This window comes from Vombatus ursinus, unplaced genomic scaffold (assembly GCF_900497805.2).
Source record: "Vombatus ursinus unplaced genomic scaffold, bare-nosed wombat genome assembly UNPS02004691.1, whole genome shotgun sequence".
Taxonomy (NCBI): Eukaryota; Metazoa; Chordata; class Mammalia; order Diprotodontia; family Vombatidae; genus Vombatus; species Vombatus ursinus.
Window position 1 is genome coordinate 5,364,319 of NW_020944469.1, and position 22,570 is coordinate 5,386,888.

The 22,570-nt window shown below is 42.7% G+C and overlaps 1 protein-coding gene across 3 annotated transcripts in view; it reads right to left on the bottom strand.

The window, feature by feature from the left end:
• HDX (highly divergent homeobox) overlaps positions 1-22,570 on the bottom strand; it is a 105,289-nt gene that overhangs the window by 35,240 nt on the left and 47,479 nt on the right. For all 3 annotated transcript variants that reach the window (XM_027839916.1, XM_027839902.1, XM_027839910.1), the window contains one exon: positions 8,153-8,299. In XM_027839916.1, the coding sequence (XP_027695717.1) occupies positions 8,153-8,299 (147 nt within the window). The remainder of the gene's footprint in view (positions 1-8,152; positions 8,300-22,570) is intronic.

Below are 22,570 nucleotides of genomic sequence, written 5' to 3' on the forward strand. Positions count from 1 at the left end.
CACTCTGCTCCCCCAAACATCTGAAAATGCTGGACAGGCTACTCAACCTTCGGTGCTCTTTCCTAGGACAGAAACATATTGAGAGCAGCAGAAAGGACTGTAGTCTGGGAATCAGGCTACTCAAGACTTAGTCCTGGCTCTGCCCCCAACTAGCTGTGTGTCTTTGGGCAAATCACTGCATGTCCCTGGGCCTTAGTTTCCTCATCTGTAACAGGCAAGGATTAGACCAGATGATCTCTCAGCATCTTTCTAGCTCCCAGTCACTAAGACCAGATAACAGAGATTGCACTTTGAGCATAACTCTTCAGGAATATATCTAACTTAAAGCCAAAGTAAAGCTGTATTACAAGCAAAAAGCTACTCTTCTTTTTAAAGAGATTTCAAATAAATCCTGCTACTCTGAAAGTAAACACCATGCAAAACAATGAAAAACAAATCTGCTTTCCAAGAAGTTTATTTCAATCCAGAAAAAAATCACTTTGACAGTGTTTTGCCAACATTCAAACATATGCCCATCATTCAAGTGCTTGGGTGCATGAGGGTGTATTTAGATATCGATCCACTCTGACCTTGACCCACATGGGAGAGCTCCTCCACTAAACTCCACAAACCATGAGAGATCTTAGGGTCCCTGGCATATTGCTCAGCACCCTGCATACAATAGGTGCTCAATATGGACCTGTTGATGACAATCAAGCTGTACATTAAAGGGCCCATCAAAGAACCAAACGAAAATAACACACAAGGCCAGGAGAGAAAAGTCCTGAGACTTCTCCCTTGGACCCTTTAGAGACAAAGGTCAAGAGGCAAAATAGGAAAAAAACAAGCTCTGCCAATTCTTCCCCCTTTCCCACCAATCATGAGCCAAGGACCACAGAGTGAGGTATAAGTGGTTCATTTCACTTACCCACAGCTGAAAAAAAGTCAGCTTAATGTTTCTGTGGACATCTTTTTTTCACAATATAATTTATTTATTTTTAGTTTTCAACATTCACTTCCAAAAGATTTTGAGTTCCAAATTTTCTCCCCATCTTGTCCCCCCCACCCCAAGATGGCGTGCATTCTGAATACCCCTTCCTCTAATCTGCCCTCTCTTCTATCTCTCCCCGCCTTCTCTTATCCCCTTCCCCTTCTATTTTCCTATAGGGCAGAATAGATTTCTATATCCTATTGCCTGTATATCTTATTATCCAGTTGAAGGTGAAAACAATTTTTAACATTTATTTTCAAAACTTTGGGCTCCAAATTTTCTCCCTTCCCACCCACTGTCATAGAGAAGGCAAGCAACTCAATACAGGTTATACATGTGTAGTCATGCAAAACACTTCCATAGTAGTCAGGTTGTGAAAAACTAACCACATTTCCCTTAATCCTACCTTGCCCCCTATTTATTCTATTCTCTCTTTTGACCCTGTCCCTCCCTCCTCAGAAGGGACTTCTGATTACCCCCTCCCCCAATCTGTCCTCCTCTCCATCATCCCCCCAATTTCTTATCCCCTTCCCCCCTATTTTCCTGTAGGGTAAGATAGATTTCCATACCCAAATGAATGTGTATGTTATTCCCTCTTTAAGCCAAATCCAATGAGAATGAGATTGACTCAATCCCTCTCACCTTCCCCCACTTCCCCTCCATGGTAAAATCCTTTTCTTGTTGATTTTATGTGAGATAATTTACCCCATTATACCTCTCCCTTTCTTCTTTTCCCAGTATAATCTTCTCTCACCCCTTAATTTTATTCTCCAGATATCACCCCTTCATCTTCAACTTACCCTGTGCCCTCTCTCTCTCTCTTTGTCTTTGTGTGTGTGTATATATATATATATATATATATATATATATATATATATATAATTTTTTTCCCTCTAACTACCCTAATACTGACAAAGGTCTCATGAGTTACAAATATCTTTCCATGCAAAAATTTAAACAGTTCAACCTTAATAAGTCCCTTATGATTTCTCTTTCCTGTTTACCTCTCCATACTTCTCTTGAGTCTGGTATTTGAAAATTGAATTTTCTATTCAGCTCTGGTCTTTTCATCAAGAATACTTGAAAGTCCTCTATTTCTCTGAATATCCATTTTTCCTCCTGAAGGATTATACTCAATTTTGCTGCGTAGGTGATTCTTGGCTGTAATCCTATCTCCTTTGACCTCCAGAATATTATATTCTAAGCCCTCTGGTCCCTTAACGTAGAAGGTGTTAAATCTTGTGTTATCCTGATTATGTTTCCACAATACTTGAATTGTTTCTTTCTGGCTGCTTGCAATATTTTTTCCTTGACCTGGGAACTCTGGAATTTGGCTACAACATTCCTAGGAGTTTTCCTTTGGGGATCTCTTTCAGGAGGTGATCAATGGATTCTTTCAATTTCTATTTTGCCCTCTAGTTCTAAAATATCAGGGCAGTTTTCCTTGATCATTTCTTGAAAGATGATGTCTAGGCTCTTTTTTTGATCGTGGCTTTCAGATAGTCCAATAATTTTTAAATTCTCTCTCCTGGATCTATTTTCCAGGTCAGTTGTTTTTCCAATGAGATATTTCACATTGTTTTCTAATTTTTCATTCTTTTGGATTTGTTTTACAGTGTCTTGATTTCTCATAAAGTCACTAGCTTCCAATTGCTCCATTCTAATTTTTAAGGAAGTATTTTCTTCAGTAAGCTTTTGGACTTCCTTTTCCATTTGACTAGTTTTGATTTCTAAGGCATTCTTCTCCTCATTGGCTTTTTGGACCTCTTTTGCCATTTGGGTTAGGCTATTTTTTAAGGTGTTATTTTCTTCAGTATTTTTTTGGGTCTCCGTTAGCAATCTGTTGACTTGTTTTTCGTGATTTTCTTGCTTCACTCTTAGTTTTTCCTCTTCTTCTCTTACTTGCTTCTCAAAATCCTTTTTGAGCTCTTCCTTGGCCTGGGACCAATTCATCTTTTTCTTGGAGGCTTTGTATATAGGAGCTTTGACTTTGTTGTCTTCTAATGGTTGTATGTTTTGATCTTCTTTGTCACCAAAGAAAGATTCTATGGTCTGACTTTTTTTTTGTGCAGTTTGCTCATGTTCCTAGCCAATTACTTGAGTTGTAAACTCTTTGTTAAGGTGGGGGTCTGCTTCCAGTGTACTGTCCCAAGCTTCGGGGGTTTTGTGCAGCTGTTTTCAGAGATACTTCTAGGGACCTGTAAGTTTTCAGTTCATCCAAGGTGGTACGATCAAGGGTGAGGTGTTTGCTCCTTTCCTGGCCAGTGCTCTGGTCTATAAGTGACCACAAGCACTCTTTTCTGCCTTGGAACTGTGAAGAGGATTCCCTCTCCACCGCCACCACAAGCTCCACCACACCAGCACTCCTCCTCTCCCCAGGACTGCCACTCAGAACTGTGACCCAGATCCAAGCATGGGCAAAGCAAGAGATTCCTGCCTCAGTACCAGCAAAGAGATCCCTGCAATCCCCCTTTCATCAGCCACTTGATTCCTCCTCAGTCTGTGGGCCAAGCTCTGGAAGCAGCTGCCACCCTGAGGCTGCACTGGGACTGCGCTGGAACTGGGGCTAGGACCAAACTTCTCTCTCACTATGGTCACAGACTTTTCCTACTGACCTTCTAAATTGTTTTTGGGGTTTGTGGGTTGAGAAGTCTGGAAACCGCCACAGTTGCCCGTGATTCAGTCCCCTGAGGTGTTCTGCAGGTTCACTGTGGCCTGGTGTTTGCCTGCATGCCCACGCTGAACTGTGCTCCTCTTCCAGCCTGGCGCGATATACCTTTCCAATCAACCATCCAGGTTGTCTTGGGCTGGAAATTTGTTTCACTCTGTCTTTTTGTGGGTTCTTCTGCTCTAGAATTTGTTTAGAGCTATTTTTACAGGTATTTGGAGGGGTTTGGGGGAGAGCTCAAGCAAGTCACTGCTTTTACTCCACCATCTTTTGTGGACATCTTAAAAATCAATCAATCAATCAAAGAGCATTTATTAAGTGCCTACTATGAGCGTGGTTTGGTGAGGAGCTCAAAGTGTGCTTTGGGGGGAATGAAGCTATTTAGTGTTACAGAGCATGTCATCTTTGCCCTCTAATTCTCTTAAGAGAACCCATTTCCTCTGGAAGTCCACTGGGCCCCACACTATGGGGGAGATTGTAGGCTCCCTAGCTTGACTGAAGCTTCTGGAAGTCAAGTCAGAGGCTGATTCAATTCCTCCTTCTGAGAGAGAAGGGACTGGGGAATGAGGAGTGAAATTTTGCTTCGCCTCTGCATTCTGTCAACAAATGCCTCATTAGAGGGGACACCTTCTGGGAGGAGATCTGAGAAGCCTAGAGCTAGATGGGAACTCTCAGGCCTACCCAATCTGCCTGAACAAGAACTGGTGGTCACCTAGCCTCGGTCTGAAGATCTCTAGGGAAGGTTGGCTCAACTACCTCTCTATGGTGTCCATTTCATGTTGGGATCACTCTCAATTTTAGAAAGTTTTTCCTTACCTTGATTTGTCTCTTTGCAACTTCTACCCATCATTCCTAGCTCTGCCCTATGAGACCAAAGCAAACAATCCTAATAGCTCTGAAGCTGACAACAGCTATCATGTACCCTGCCCCCAGGTTTTCTCTTATCTGTGTTAAATCTCCCCAATTCGTTCAAGAAACTTTCCTATGGCATGAAGCTAAGGACTTTTAGTGCCCTGGTTGCCACCTTCTGAACACTTTCCAATGCATCACTATTTCTTAGTGCCCAGAACTGAGTACAACACTCCAGATGTGTCTGACCAGACAGACTATGGTAAGACTACCACCTCCTTAATCCTGCATACTAGGCCCAAGAGCATGTGAGCTTTCCAGGAGGCCATATGTCATCAGTGACTCATAAGAAGCCTGCGGTCCACTGAAACATCAGAGATCTTTTTTCAGAACTACCACGTAGCCACACCCACCTGGCATAGAGGGGGAGAATCAAGAGCCATAATTTGCCTTTTATTAAATGCTTTTCAATGGAAAAAGGATTGAAAAAGACTCATTTCTTACACAGTCAGCTCAAGGTCTACTCAGTTCTCACCTACTCCCCAACAAGGTCTCCAATACCCATTCCTGCCCACAATGCTTTCTTCTGTCTTTGAATCCCTAAAGTACTCATGGTCTGTATCTCTCAATGTGTTATGCATACACTCCCTTCTACTGCTGGTTCACCATTTCAAGAGCCTTTGCCCTATCTCCTCAAGTTGATCGTAAGCTCCTAAGGGGCAGGAACTATATGCTCTGTCCCCTTCTGTATCATCTGCACCTGTACCAGGCTAGGAACAGAGCAGATCCACTGGATCAAGTGGTTCCTACTATTCCAAATAGCAGATAATCCACTGAGCTCAGCTACAAGGAAATGTGCTGTGGCCTCGAGCCAGCTTTTTGCAGGAGGTGGGGGTAAACTAGGGAAGGGCTGCCCCCAGCAGGTGTGGCACAGGCAATGCCAATTTCATTTCTGCTGCCAGCCCAATAAAAGGGAAGGGGTGACCCTTCAAAGCAATCAAGTGCCATGGCCTCTCCCTGGTGAGGAAGGCAGGAATCATTCCCTTCCTGGTTCCTTCTCTGCCCATGGACAGCTGCCTCCCTGCTCCAGCTTTTCCAGGTGTGGCAGCACAGAGTTGGAAGGGACTTCAGTGGGCTTCTAGTTCCTTCAGCTGGACCCGAACCCAAAGTCCCCTACAACATACCTGACAAGTGGTCCACAACATCGCTCACATCCACTCACATGGCCACCTTCTTTGTTCAAGTCTTGAGTAGTGCAATGGCCTCCGGATGATCTCCCTGCCTTAACCCTCTCCCAACTCCGGTCCATTCTTCAGTGACTCCCTATTACCTCTCGAATCCAAAGGCCTCCAGTAGAAGGTGGGATATGAATTGAGACTTAAAGGAAGCCAGAGAAGCCAGAAGGGGGAGGCCCTCAAGGAGGTCGAGAAATAGAAGTTCCTCCTTGAAAGCTGGGATTGTTTCATTCTTTCTATTTCTATCAGCATCTAGCACAGTGCCTGCCACATAGTGGGAGGTTAATAAATGCTTATTGATTGATTGATCACCCAGTCTTTCCTCAAAGTAGAGAACTCAAAAGAGCACTGGATTGTAAATCAGAGGAGCCTAACTTCAGTTCTACCTCTGTGAAGGGCCACATGCTTTGGGCAAGTGACTTCATCTCTCTGGGCCTCAGTTTCTTCCTCTGCTAAATGGGGAAGTTAGCCCAGCTGCTCCTTTGGTCCCTACTTTCCATAGCCCACCTGAAGCCGAGGAGAAGAATTCTAAGCTAGCCAGGTGACCGGCAGCTGGGAGACCTGTGGAAATGGGAAGTTAGCTATATTTCTTTCCAACACAGATCTATTTATTCCTTTCCTCCCTTAACATCAGCATCTATCAACTGCTTTCAGGAGGGTGTGGTCTACCCTAGTTAGCTGTTGACATGACTTGTGACTTTTCCCTTTTCTGCTGCACTCCTCTCAAGCAGCTTTCTGGGACTGGCCCTGACTCCCACAGTACCCTGGATGTTGGCCATCATGTTCTACAAAGAGGAGCCGGCATCAGACAAGTGCATGGACCTTTTGGTTCACAATGACTGGCCAAAGGTCTCTTCTAACATTACCCTCCCCCTTGAGCCCTCGGGGTCAGCATCTTTGTCCCCACTGTTTCCTGTGCCTGGAGGGTCTATGGAATTCTACCCTTGCTCAGTCACTTCCTACCTGAATTGCCCATGGGCAATTCACTTCTTCCTGGACTTCCACATCTGCAAAATGGGGGAGTTAGACTGTCTATCTACAGTCCCTTCCAGCTCTGATCTCTGATTCTATGATCTACAGAAAAGCCTTCCTTTCTCCCTTGGACCTCACATAGCACTTTGCTCTTCAATTCCCAAATGCATTTATGGTTTGATATAAGGTTTGATACAGTCACGTGTGTTGGAATCTCATCCTTCTCCTAGGCTACAAAGGCTATGGGGACAGAGACTCTGTCTTCCCTAAATTTTGTTTTATTCCTGTGTCTAGCATAGTGCTCTGCACACAATAGGTGATTGATACCAGCAGGTCAACTAGACTTCATCTTATTGTCTGTTCTATTTGTTATTGTATACATTGGGTGTCCCCAAAGTCTTAGTGTAGTTTCAAGCTTTAATAGCTTATTAAAAGCAGAAATAAAGCTTCTTTAAGCCTTACTAGCTTCTGACTGCACTAAGACTTTGGGGACACCCACTTTCATGTATGAGATATCATGCTGCTATGTCCCCTTTCACCTTTCCTATGCTACCTAGGTCCAAGAATAAAAGCAAAAGGGATCAGATAAATCAGAGCCGAATTGCTCTGATTGTTAAAGCTCCAAATTCTGGCGCCCCTTTGCCCCCACTCAGGGACAGAGGTTGGCTTTATTGCTCATGCTCCAGCTTCACCGAGATGGGTTTTTGGCAGCGTTTCGAAAGTGAGAGGCCAACTGGATCATAAATCCTCCAACTCTAGAGTTGTCCTGGCTTCCATCAACCTTCATATTGTTAATTCCCATCTGAATTCCAAGGAATAGAAACAACTGAGCCTTCTGCAGGCAGCCCTGTTCCCCACCCCTGCCAGTATCTGAGGGCATGAGACAGGACAAGACTGGGGAGTCAGAGGAGGCTTGGAGGATGAGCACTGAATGGAATGTCAGAAGACTCAGCTCTGCAACCTCCTGTCTCTGAGCCTCAGTTTCCTCATCTACAAAGTGACAGGATTGGACTAGATGGTCTCCAAAGTCCCTGTTAACTCAAAAACCGACAACCCTGTGACTTTTTCCTTCATGGTCACTCTCTCTCTCTCTCCGCCTGACTCTGTTTCTCTCCCCAAGCATTTATAAGAAAATGCTTCAGACCTTCCTCTGAAGAGCATTCCATTCCATTCCAACTACCACCTCCTCTTGGTCTTCTGGGATTATTGTCACCACTGAAATTTTATGTAAACTCCTTGCAAATGGACTGTCAAATGTGGCCTTCCTGGCTGATCAATATCATCTTCAGCTAGAGGCTTTTATCTCCACATAGTGGGGGAACAAGCTCAAGAGTGCATCGGAACAAGTTCATTCATTACCTACCATGTGTCGTCTATTTCAGGTTGCCTCATGCAACTTTAAAGGCATCCTTCCATACTCCCCTTCCACCTCCATCAGAGCAGGATCACAAGTCTTACCCGGACTATTTCACAGTCAACATTTAATTCTGCGGCAACTGCTTCAATTTTCTCTCTGCAAACAGATCCCAAGCTTGTCATGCCATTGTCCCAGTATTTCTTGAGGGTGGCTAAATCTCGGTCGCTGAACTGGGTGCGGTCCTGGAGCTGCAAAACAGAATGCTCTCATTAGAAGCCTGGAATGAAAGGATTGTACCAAGCTGCTGCCCAGGATGAGATGTGCTAGATTATTTGTGCCTGGCTGACCAGGTCAGAGCATCTCTTTGATGTTTAATGGGATCAGCTAGCCTTCCTGAGCACATGTGGTGATGGGCTTTGAGCTTCACAGGATTCAGAACTGGAGAGAACCTTGGCTGGCCCTGTCTTCCAGCCCCCCTCATTTTACAGATGATGAAACTGAGGCCCACAGGGGTTATGGGATTGGCCACACAGGTAGTAAGTAACCTGGCCTCAAACCTAGGGCCTCTGATTTCCCAGCCATGGCTCTTTTCAGGACACCCCACTGCCCAGAAAAATAACAATGGAAGTCATTTTTTGAGATGGGTATTTTCTGCAACATTTAACATGATATGACTGGGATCGCCTCAGTCAAACCTTTCAAAGGGGAGGGCTTTTAAACTAAACTCATCTCAATCTGCCTTCCATGGGCTTCCTTTCAGGGCTCTCACTAAGGCCAACAGGAGAAGTATGGAAAGGGAATGCAAATGCAGCCCTGCTGGAAGAACTCCAACTGTGGCAGCAGAGGCCTCACTGATATGCCCAGCTTAGAGTGTCAAAATCTTTTGCCATGTCATTCCGTCTAACAATGATACAAACACCTCATACTTAGAGCATGGCTTTAGCAATTGTTTTAATTCAATCAATCTTCGAGGCCCCCTTGCAGACTGAGGAGTGAGACAGGCAGTGGGATATAAGTGAAAGAAAGAAGGACGTGGGTTCAAATACTGCCTCTTATCTTCCTGCATACTACCTGAGTGACCACGGGCAAGGCACTTACCCTGCCTGGGCCTCAGTTTCCTCACATGAAAGGTCTGGACTAGGCAGCTTCTGAGGTCCCTTTCAGTTCTACATCAATGATTTTGTGACCTGGGTTCAAATCCTGGCTTTTCCACTTATTACTTGTGCAACTGTAGGAAAAGCACTTCCCTTTCCAAGACTCATATGGTCACCCTCCCATTTCACAGAGAAGGAACTGAGGAAAAGGAGTAAAATGACCTGTCCAGAGTCTATGCCAAAGCTCAGAGAAGGCAGGACTTGTAATTGTTTGTCCAGTGACCTGTGTGCTAGGCCACCGATTCCTAATTATACTTTTGCAATAGCTCAGGATGACTCCAATTAGCAAGGGGGCAGGGCAGTCATCCTGAAAACCTCCAAGAGAGGGTACTCCTGCAAGGGAAAAGACACCCTGCAGTGGGAGCCACTGGGCTCCCCTCTAGCCTGCTGGCCATTCAAAGGGGATGAGTTCTTGGGCCCCAGCCAGGAGCTGAAAAGCTCTCCTCCTGCACACAGACAGTGTGGGAAAATGATCCTGACAGTTAGAATACCTCAATAGGCAAAGGCCAGGTAAATGAGGGGAGACCACATGGAGTATGCTTTTGAAAGTCTTATGGGAAGTAAATCTTGCCACTTGGTGGGGGAAAGCACTCTATAAATTCCAGAGTTACTACTCAGAGAATGAACTTAGATCAAATAGTAATTAATCATTTATCTAGTGCTTTGAGGTTTGCAAAGTACTTAAAAAATTCATTATCTCAATTGATTCTTCCAATAACCCTGTGAGGTCAGCACTACAGAGATTACCCTCATTTTACAGAGGAGGAAAGTGAGGTTTATAGAGGTTAAGTGACGTGCCCAGGGTCCCAGACCCAGGAAATGTCAGAAGTAGGATTCGAACCCATGTCTCTCTTGATTCCAAGGCCAGCACTCTCTCACTACACCACTCTGTCTCTCCAATTAAAGTAGATCTCTTCCTAAGAAATGTACTGCTACAGTTGTTCATATTAGTCAATATTATCTGCTAAATCTGTTTTCTTCCTGTCCTTGAAAAAAAACTAATGATTAGTAACATTCATTATAAGTACTAGTACTAAATTACATCTTCCCAATAAGTGAATCAAAATATCCTATCCAACTTTTTCTAATCAAGAGGAGAAACTCTTGAAGTGATTTATAACATAAAAATCTCATTAGGTACTTGGACCAGACTGATTGCAAAATAGATGGGGAGCTGAGATGTCTCAAAAGAAAAGAGAATGCAAAGAAATTGTAGCAAGGTCCTGGGTAGATGCAGATAACCCAGCAAAATGACCAGACTAAATACTCATATAATTTTCCATTGTCCCAAATGCCCCGATGCAAGCTAATGTGCATTCCTGCCAGTCTGAAAGGAATAATAAGCAGAACGCTGAGCACACTCAGCCAATTAATTTGTAATTCATTTAGAGGGCACCCAAAGCCGCCTAGTCCCCTAAATTGAACTAAATAAAAACTGATTTGATTTGCTGGAAATGTGCTGGGGTCTCAACATTAGCTGCACTGAAAGCAACCTATTTTGACAATGCCTTTTAAGTAGAAGCTTATTAGGAAGGAGCAATTATTTTTAAGGCTCCTAAGAGCATATTTTAACTAAGAAAATAAATAAGGTAATAAAAATCAATTAGCATTAAAACTTCAAAAGCCCTTTTGGAAAAGGAAAAGGAGCTGGGGTTTAAGGGAGAAGGGGAACTTCTCAGAGAGTACTCAGGGAAAAAAAATCAGAGTGACCTCTGTCTTTCACTGGTTGTATTGGATTTGAAAGCACAGGCTTCACGCAGCACATATACGCTGTCCAAGGTCTAATGATACAGTCCAATGCAACAAATTCAACACTGATAAAGCACCTACTATGTGTGAGTGCTAGCCCAGACTTCCCTGGCTAAAGTGAAGGAGGCAAGTCAAGTAATTATTATCTTCCTAATTTGGTGAAAAGAGCTATTTGGAGATCATATCTGAGCAAAAGAAAGAGACTTGGCACAAATGACTACATAACTCTGTTGGTATCACTATGCCCATGCAGACCTGGTCCAACTGCAGGGCAAGGGAGAGTAAGGCCATGAAACTTTTTTGATCTTTGTACTGGCCACAGAGCCATGACCAGCAGTTGAATTCCTGCTTCATTTTTTTTCTTTTAATAAAGGTAGACTTGACTGAGCTCTTAATTAGGGGTGCGGAGCTCCTGTTCTAAGTAACAGGCACCTCCCTGTCTTTCATTTATTGTTTTCTAAGAGTTTCTCTTAAAGTCATCATTTTTATTCAGAATGGCAATTGGAGCACAGAAAATTAAAAGCTGTACATAAACCCAGAGGATGACGTTGGAGAGGGCTGGCCAAGGGAGAAGCCCTTCTGGGCACCAGTCAAAACCCTGGGGACTAACTTTTTAGAACATGAGCCCAAATCAACTTCATGAGGGCATGGGTATGGTGGAAAGATCACTGGACTTGGCTTTAGTCTCCCCAGGGGCCTCAGTATCCCGATCTGGAAAATGGAAGGTACACCAGATGACGACCAAGGTCTTTCTAACGCTGCATGGTCTATGACAGCCCATAGCCTAACAGTTTATTCCATTAGGCTTAGGAGCGGATGAAACCCTTTAGCAAATTGGGGAAAATTGGGAGATAATTCTAAGCTGCATCACTGGATTAAATTACATTGGAATTGAACTGTCTTATCTTTATTTATAAATAACCTTGACATGGGCAGCAGTGGTGGAGAGGTGTCAAGACAGGTTTCAGAAATCTGATCATCAAGAGAGGATGGAAGAGGTAGGAAGAAGGAAAAAAAAATGGCTGGTAATTGGATTCTGCTGGATACCCTGTCACAAACAGCTGCAGGCAGCTTGTTTGAATTGGGCCATTGACAGGAAGCTGCTAATTGCCAATCAAAGGCAGCTGAACAAACTAGCGTCATTACTCCAGAAAAGACAGGAGGCCCATTATAAATAAGGCCTAGCTTGAGACCCCTGAAGCTTCCTCCCCACCCCCATCCCCCCAATCTTGAAAGCTACCAACAAGAACGATAGAGAACTAAGGATCTCACTTCCAGGCATCGTGGAGGACCAGGGGTGTTTTGCAATAACCTGCAGAGTGCGTGCTATGCTCATGTTTATTCCCACGACAAGTACCAGTCATGTATGTACACAACACAGTTTGTTCTCCTTCCCAGAGGAGGAGGCAAAAGCACTGAAGGAATGACTCTCTACTCTCCAGGCTCCTGGGGAGAATGAAGTCTCCCACGGGACAATGGGGAAAAAAAGGCTTTAAAGATAAAACAAAGAAGGAAAAGAAGCTGAGGAGGTAGAGGGGGGTCCACCTGTGTCTGAGAGTGGAAAAATCTGACAAAATGAAGAAAACAAATAAGAGAAGTCAACAAACATCAGTCACCCATCTTTGATAGAGTAACTAGCCTGGTAGATCAAGTGAATGCTTGGATAGCAGCAAAGCATTTGACAAATTTTCTCATGCCATATTCTTGTGGGAAAAAATGGAGAGAATGTAGGCTAGATCACAGTCTAGTTAGGGGGTTCAGGATTGATTGAATGCCTTTACCCAAAAAGTAGCCAGTAACATTGGTCAACGTAAGCATGGGGTGAGATCTCTAGTCGAGTGTCCCAGGGGTCTGGACTTGGCCTGGTACCATTCAACATTTTGGGGAGTGATTTGTAAAAAGGAGCAGATGGCATACTTATCAAATTTTCAGGTGAGAATATTCAGTTGGCTACGTTCGTCAGTGTTTTCTCAAAACTTTCCTGGTTTTATGGTCATACCATGTGGACACACAATCTATAGACACTGTATACACACACACCCCCTTAAGCAGTTTAGTGAAATAAGAGGCCTCAAAGTGTAAGGAGAGCTCTCAAGTTAATAATCCATGACAGTCATGCATGGATAAAAATATTCCCATGGACAAAAACCATTACTTGATATGGTATCAATCATAGGAGAGAGAGAGAGAGAGAGAGAGAGAGAGAGAGAGAGAGAGAGAATACAGTCCATAATACCATTGATTAAAAGACTCAATAAATCAAAACAGTAATCCTGCTTGAATACAACAATCTATTTGCTAATATCCCCCAACACTCTAGGATTCTTCTTCAAATAGAGAAATCCAGCTTTTATCAGTCTCTTTGATTAAGCACAATCCCCAGATTTCTGAGTAAAACACACCCACTTTCCTTGACAGAAGAAAGATGAACCTTTCCTGGAGGGCATCCTCCCCACCCTCACAGGCTTGGGATGCTGGGATGCAGCAGGTCCTTTGACCTCCACACAACAAGACTTCTATGAGGGGGGAAATAAACAAAATGGAAGTGGCTGATGAGTTATCCTTGCCAAACAGTGGTGGAGCTTGAAAAGCCAGGCCGAGCCAAAGTACTGCAGTTGAAGGTGTGGCCACAGCAGAGAACTGATGGCTATGTTCTGTAACTGGCAGCCCAGGCTGCCTGCGTATTTGCTGTACTGCCCAATTCTGGGAATTCCTTTGTGAAATCCATTTTTCTTTTTCAGAAATGGAAAATGCCACCTGACACAAGATCTATTTCATGCCCTTTTAGACAATTAAAAGCAAGTCTTTGGCTAGAGAGAAACAGATGTATCATCATCTTTAGAAAAAAAATCATTTCAAAGGCTTTTTCCCCTATAATAAATGGTTACGGTGCCTTGTACATAGTAGGTAGACAGATAGACACACATACACGCACTCACACAACATGTGACAAATGAAGCAAAGTATTCTAACAGGGCGTTACTTAAGCTTAGATTCACAACTGAATGGAGCAATAGATGTAAAAATATTAGTAATACATGCAAAATTCATTTTCCTCAAACTATTGGTCCTGAGTAATAGTACAAATAGTGTAATAATATAATGAAGTTAATTGGGTGTATGACCACTAAAATAAAACCAGACAGATGCAAAATAAATGGACCTTATTAATATCAGAAACAATTCTTAGCTATATTATTACACACAGGAGATCTAGCCATCCCTGTAAACCTACAGGTCTCTCCATTTCCTATTAAATTTTAAAGCATCTGATGGGGGGCAATTCATCTAGCTGAGAGAGACAGAAGAAGCAGGGTTCATTACATTATCTACGACACTCACAGATAGATAAACTTGGGCCGTCATTTTTTACAATGATTTTTATAAGCAAGCCATAACTTTCCCTTGTTTGCTTTCCTTCCAAAGTACTTTGTACTTATGAAACATAATGCACCTCCAATATCCTGGTCGGTACAAACCTCTCTCACTGGGCTGGCTTATTAGAACTAATATAGTCCTCTGGTGATTCTCCTAAAGGAGCATCATAAATCTTCACAATGTAGCCATGCAGGCAAGGCTTCTGGAAGGCTCCGTTCCTCTTTCTTTCTTTTAATCAGCAATAAACTCCAGTGCTGAAACGGATATTGCCGAGCTAACATTTCAATGTCTTTGCTCGTCACTCAAGCCCTTTCGATTGCTGCTACCTATCTGCTAGAGGACTGTCACAAAGAATGATGTTAGACAGAAACGGGGGGGAAAAATCCCTTCAACTGACAAGCAGAAGGGGGTGGTGGTGGTGGTGGGGAAATCCATACTATCATTTCCAGAAATAAAACTACTGAACACAGAACACCAGACTTGTTAAGGAACTCTCTAGAGTAATCTCATGTTGTTTGGACAGGAACATCAGAGTTTCTTTTCCAAACTTAGTGGGCAACAATCAAAAAATGTACTCTAAGAATTTTTGCTCAGTGTTAAGGAAGCAACCTCACAAGTAAGAATGCTAAGTGCCCCCACCCCTGCCCCCAGCCCAGCTTGATCACCCAATTCTTGATGTTCCCTAGAAGCCAGCAGTGGAACAAGTCAGATATACAGGGAGCCTGGAGCTGCCAGCAATCTATTCTCCATCATAGCCTGTAACTAGATTCAGTTATCTCAGGGGATAATTCCTTCCCGCACTGCCCCACCTCAATCCTCCCCCTCCAACCAAAGTGCCTAGTGGTCAGTGTGTAGTAACCTGCACTTTTAAACAGGATGGACCCTATGGCATGCTGGGAATTTGCCCTGTAAGTTTTGTGGAAGTAGGGATAGATGAAGATTCCAGAACTGGGAGAGACCTTAGAAGGTGCCTAGTCTACCCTCCGTCAATCTCATCCCATTGGTTCTCTTGTACCCTGGTGGTATGAATTTGCATATTTGCAAAACAGGGAATATGGTATTGCTTTTAGCTATTTCCACCAGAGGATCAAACAGGCCCCAGGATGGGACAAATGCAACAAACAGTTGGAGCTGATTTCCTGGTCAAGGTGAGGTAATAAGATTAGCGCTGCTTAATGGGTATCCCCCTCCCTGGTTCTTTTTAGGAGGTGGTTGGGGGAGCCAATGATCCCATGGAGCATTTCTTTACGTGAAGGTTGGGGCTCTGATCCCCTGAACTGGAGAGGCAGCCAACTGGTATAGGCTCTTTAGCATATGGCACCTGGTCAGTGGCACCCCCTCCCCACTACCCCTCTCCCCTTCTAGTTGTAACAACCCATGAATTATAAGACAAGCAAGGAACATTAAATGTACAATAGAGAGCATATAGGCACAGTTTAATTTAAAAACACACACACACACACACACACACACACACACGCATGCACACACATATATCGTTGTTGTAAGACAGCAGTCCTCTGAATGTATGCCTTGTACCTCTAAACATTTCCAAAAGACAACTGCTACACGATTTGGGATGAGAAATGAGAGAAATTCAGTACTAACTAGATCTTGCACCACTTTATATCTTAATATAAGATTTTCTAAATCTTAATGTTATTGTGGGAAAAGCACAGATACATTTTTCACGTTAGGTAGTTCGTTTTTATTTTTTTGTGCAGTGTTATATCAGGTCACCAATATGCTCTGCTTAATATGTGATATAAAGAAATGCTTAATGAAAAGAACTTTCTGCATAACTTTAAATGCGGCAAGAAATCGATGGCCAGCCTTTTGCTGGAAAAGATGTTTTGTCAGCCAGCCAATTAACATTTATTGACTGTCCACTGTGTGCATGGTACGGGATTGTATGGCAGCATTGTTTACAGAGGTCTGCAGTAGAAAAAAAAAATTAAATAACTGAAAAACAACCCACCAGTCTGCTTTGGGTGTCTCGGAAATTTACTGAAAGACTGAGCACCTGCAACCTAAGTTCCTTCCCAATCAAACTTGTTTCTCCTCAATTCTTTTTCCTTTAGCTAAAGCTTTGTTGCAGACCATTCCTTTCAGGGCTGTCTCTTTAAAATTTCTTCATCTTCTTGTGCTAAAGTCTAACCAATATTTTAAATTGTTTTTGTAAGTTATTAAAATTGGAAAGGCTCAACAGTTTGAATCACTGCCTAGACTTGATGGGATGAGGGGGCAAAAGGGCCCCTACCTGGGAATGGGCAAATATACTCATAAAAATTAGAAATTCGATTTGCAGCAGCTGTGAGTCAAGACTAATTTAATTTAATAAAAACTCTATTTAACAGGAAATTACCCTGCCACCCCCACCCCACAACCTGCAGGTGAAAGGGAAAAAAATAGATATAATTATTCAGACTACTCTGTATTAACAATATTCATATTTTTGAAAGTGGCTGTGTTAAGGTAACCTATGTCTCATTACCATTCCCCAGCTTTGATTTGGTTTTTCTTTATTGAAAAGATGTCAACTTTAATAACTATGGCTCATCCACAAATTTATTTTTTAATAACATTTCCAGAATGGATAGGAGAAACAAGATCACAAGGCTGTGCCAAAGAGTTAGGCTTATTTCTTGCAAGCATATCCCAAGCCTCTTCTTTTCAAAAAGCACCACAGAGAGTCCTTGGAAGGAATAGGAGGAAGGCCTCAGCATCCAAATGCCTCAGACTGGTACACCAAGGCAGTGGCCAACATTAGACTTTCCAGGGGGTGGAGTGAGGTGATGGGGTTAGAACCACTTCTGAACACACTGGCCCCTTAAACTTGAGCTTGGAAAATTGAAGGGCATGGTGAAAAAATTATTGCCCCCATTTAACAGATGGGGAAATGGAAGATCAGAGAGGCTAAGTGACTTTCCCAAGGTCTCATGGCTTCTGAGTGGCAGGGCCAGGATCTCACAGCTAACACTCATCTTCCAACTCCCAAGCTGGTGTTTTATCTGGAGCTCTGAACCTTACACTGGCATTATGTTAACATCTGACCCACTGGACAGTGGACTTGAATTTCCCATATTTCTAAGTATCTGTAAGTTGAGTGTTATAGGATTGCACAGAAGAAACACAACCAAGTCACTCAGTGTGTTCTAGCCTTTGTTGTTTGTGAAAATATGAGAATCTGGCCAAATAATCTGAAAAACAGAGGTTTTGTGTCACCTAAAGACCCAAAGCAAAAGCTGCCTGAAATGAAAACGAAGTCCCAAAGACTTCGATTAACTCCTGAAATAATTTTATGAAATATTTTTCTTGGTAGGGGGAGGGCTTGTGATTTCATGACCAGGGTTGGAGGGGACCTCCTAGTGTGGAAATAAATAATCTCTTCTGAGTGAAGATAGGTGATTTCTGTGTACCATAGCATTAGAGAATGACTGGGTTCGGGGAGAGACCTGAGAGGTTAAGTGACCTGCCCATATATGAGAGAGGTGAGCCTAGGACTCCCCTGGTTCTGAGCCTCAAGCTCCATCCATCTCTGTTTTAACAAAGGAGAATTTGTACAGCCACAAGACCTCCATGTGAAATGCTCAGTTTTCGAGCTCTCAGTCACTCACTGGAGTAAATAAGTCCAAGGCCTGAGAACTTCTCTCCCTTCTTCAACTCCCAGAAGCATCATTTTGAAAATTGAAGATCTGCTGCAGAATGCCATCGCAGGGACTACTCGTATCTCTACAGAATCATGGCATCTCAGAGTTGGAAAAGATCTCAGAGGCCAGCTAGTTCAACCTATAACTAAACAAGGATTCCCTCTACATCATGCTTGACAAGTGATCATTAAACCTTCATTTGAAAGGCTTCTAGTGAGGGTGAACTCACTACCTCTTAAGGCAGCCCATTCCACTTCTGGCCAGCTCTAATTGCTACAAAGTTTTTCTTGACACCAAGCTGAAATTTCAGTCTTTGTATCTGCTGCTCATTACTCCCAGGTCTGCCCTCAGAGGCCAAACAGAACAAATCAATTCCTTCTTTCACTTGACTTGAAGACGACAGCAATCAGGTCTCCCCTAAATCTTTTTCCCCCTAGGCTAAATATCCCTAGTTCCTTCCAGCAATCCTCATGGCATCGTCCCAAAGCCCTTTGCCATTGTGGTTGGCTTCCAGCTTCCGGTGCTCCCGATTTTCCAGATGTGGTCTTCCTAGGGCCAAGCACAGCAGGACTGGAACCTCCCTTGCCCTGGGCACTATGCCTTAGCTAATTGCCACCTAAGACGGCATTCATTCTTTTGGTCGCCATATTAGTTTGCAGTCCACTAAAGCTTCCAAGTCTTCTTCAAATACACTGCTATCCAGCCACACCTCCCCATCATGTACTTGGGACACTGATTTTTTTTTAACTGAGTATAAAACTGTACATTTAGCCCTATCAAATTCACACAATTGTACCATCACCTAACTTACATCTCTTCATTTCCCCCACAAGAAAAATATGAGCAACTTGGGTAAAATGCTTTGCTAAAATACGGGTAAATTATATCTATAGCATGCCCCTGAAGAGCTGATCTACAGTCAGAAAGCTGCTCACAAAATTCTGCCTGTTTCCTACTCACATTTTCAATAGGGATAGCCTCAAATACATGCAGAGACCATTTTCAATGACTTTATAGATATCAGAAAGCAAGCATGGGAGTCAGTAGTTACAGATGGCTTCTCAGTCACTGTCTTGGATAATTTTATTGTCCATCCTTTTCTATTCTCTTAGAGCCTTCCCCTCTTTAAGATAAAATCTGAGAGCTAGCTGCAAGGGGCTAGAGAGAGCAAATATTCCAAACAACTCATTTTACAAACAAGGAGCCCAAGGCCCAGATTATCTAACTGACAAGGCTAGAGAGTCAATTAGTAGCAGAGTTAGGTCTAGAACCCACATCTCCCCAACGCTTCCCACCCCAGGTGTGTTCTTTCTGACCTGCACAGACTCCAAACCATGCTCAACTCTGCCACAGGACAAAACTTAACAACAGATCAGGGCTTTGAGCCAATACCTAATCAGGCAGAACTATATAATGTCAAAGGTCAAGTCCAACTAGTACCTAGGTAGAAGCCACCTCTCCATCTCTAACAAGTGGTCACTAAGCCTCTATTTGAAGATGTCCAGGGACTTGAAACTCATCTCCTGTGGTAGTTTGTTCCAATGTGGGGCAGTTGTCTGATTGTTAGCATGTTCTCCCTTCTAACTCAGCTGAAATTTCTCTCTCTGCAGCTTCCACCTGTTCTGCCCTCCGGTGCCAATGGGAACAAGTCTGATCTTGCTTCCACCGGAGAGCCCTCCCAATATTTGAGGATTACTAACTGAGCAGGTCTTAACAGTTCCACTGCTTTCCAATGATCCTCCTGTTGTTGCTGGTTATTGTCTTCTGGACATGCTCTAGCCTGTTTTGGCCCCTCCTCCCTAAAACACGATGCCCAGAACTGAACACAACACTCCAGACAATGGTCGAGTCAGAGCAGAAAAGAGGGAAACCACCATCCCTCCCCAGTATCCGGACACTAGGCCTCTCTCTTAATGCAGCCCAAGACCATGGCAGCTTCTTTTGAGCTGCCTGTCCACTAAATTTCAGGATTTTTTTCCATAGGTATTGTCATTTAGCTATTCCTCCTCTATCCTGGCTTGAATTTTAAAAATCAGCTATACAGTATAGGACTTTACATTAATCTCTATCAAATGTCATCGAATTAGATTCATTTTAGCTTGATCTCGATTCTATTATCTAACCTAGGTTGACCATTCCTTCTGGTTTCAAGTCATTCACAAATTTGATAAGTCATCCATCTATGCCCTTCTCCAAGTCACCGATAAAAATGCTGAAAAACATGGCGCTAAGGACAGAGTCCAGGTCATGTGGTCCTCAACTCATTTTTCGACTACTGGTAAGTGGGAAAAAAGTAACATAAACAACACTGGGAAAGCAGAGAAATTGAAAAATAAAGTCTTTTAGAGGCAGTTTGTACTCATTTCATATTCCTCAAAGCACTGAATGAAGTCTATTCATCTCACATTCTCTTCCACAAACATTTCAAAAATCAATCTCATCTAACCATATTTGCTATTTTGTTGTTGATGTCATCACATAAAGAACGGTTAGCATGCACTGAGGCTATCTCTCTACTGGGCCAATAATTCTGTTCTGGGCCCTGAAGCTGCTTGTTTGGCTCTAGAGAATCGAAGGAAGGAAGGAAGTTATTCAAAAGTGCTTCTGAGAAGAGCCAAATATCCACAGATCCACATACTATGGACCATTCTGTGGGAAATAGCTTTGTTATAGGGAACCTTTGTTTTACTGCTAGTCATTTGAATTGAGTGTTCCTTATATCTAGTCTAAGACGGGGTGAAGAAGATGCAAAGTCAACCGTACAACTTTCCAATGTTGTTTGCTGCAAAAATCATTCTAAAAAGAAAAACAAAAGAGTTTGTGAAGCACCGAGAGTTATGAGATCGTGGAACATCAGAGCTGCAATGGACCTTGGAATTCAATAAGGCCATCTCTCTCATTTTGCCAATGTTATGTGACTAGCTTGAAGTCAACCAGAAGGTGACAGAGCTGGGTCTAGAACTCATGTTTCCTGACCTGCAATCCCCTATATGCTACCTCCTTTTGGCTTCAGGTCAAAAACATCTTTTCTTGTCAAAGAATGTAATGAATGAATCTACTGAATGTAATGCATTGCAGTGTTCCAGAGCAACTCAATTCCCAAGTCAAGAAAGGCTCAACTGAATCAGGCCAACTGGAGTTTTGAGATGGGAATGTATACACCTAGTATCTTCTCCCTGTTCCTTCCCCCTAATCCCAAAGGTTCCATCAGAGATAAGTAAAAAATTTATCCAGGGCAAATAAGCAAAATTCTTGTAAACTGGATCAGCTCCCTTTTTTGAATAATTATTTTCCCAATTTTTTTTTTAAAAGCACATCTTAAAATGGATTGTGCCTTTTTTTCTTACCCACAAAAACTAATGTGAGCAGGAAGAAAGTACTTTACTAAAAGTAATAGTCTTGAAGCAAAGTTCAAGTATACCTACAGTACATTTCTTTTTGTAAAGGAAAAACATCATCTCATGGGCAGCTCTTCCCTATCTGTGCTGCTCAATCTCATGACCTCATTGGCTAGAACTAAATGTACTTTGACGTTCGGCAGATCTTTTATTTGCAATTGTAGATGGAGAACCATGTATATTAAAAAAATGAATCAAAAGAAGATTAATTGATTTTACAAGTCAAATATCTCAAATGTCCATTTTCTTCTGTTTCCAAGGCAGTCTGTTGAGATATTATTGAAAAAGATGAGCTTTGAAAAACAATCACCAAACTGCAATACCTAATAAATTTCTTACCTCAAGTAGAGAAAAACAAAACAAAACATGGACATGCAGCCAAGTCCCGTGTCCAAGCTGTACCTAGAAATACAGGCTTCTGTTTTCTTTGCCCATGCAATTCACTTTGAAACCATTTTCAGAGTATTCATACGGTATATAAGTACAGTACATAAGTATGCACTATCAAGACAGTGCCAACCTGCTATAGAGGGTGATTCTAAGAGTAACAAATATCAAACTTGGTGGTGGTAAATGTTGTTCTCCTTATACCCACCAAAATGGCCCTGGTCATTGGTTTATCCTTGTCTGGTCAAGCAAGAAGTAGGTTCATTTCAAGGTAACAACCACAGAGATGGACATTTCTCTAGTATTTTTTTTTAGTTTGCATAGCATTTTAAATTTGTAATCTCATTTGAACCTCACAAATCCCCTGTGAGTTGGACACTACAGTTAATACCACCATGTGACAAATGAGGAAACTGAGGCTCAGAAGGGGGAAATGTGTTGCTGGGTGGTAGAGAGGAGATGCAAACCCTCGTATTCCTGATTCCAAGTCCAACACCTTACCCACCCCAGCAAACTGCCTCTAGTTTTGGCTTTGCTTTTCAAACTAATACATTTCAATTTTACGTGTAATTTAATAATTACCCCCAAATTAATATCAAGTAGAGTGAACAACGGGCTCCTAAATAATCCTTTCTTACATCCTCATATTTTCATAGGAGATTTACAGTATCATTGCAGCCTGGAGATTTATAGTCCCAACTCAGCATGGCTTCCTTCCTGTATTTGCCAAATTGTACTAATGCCCATAACAATGAGCCCATAACATTAAATAACATGAAACTAAGAAAGAATAAACACTCCAA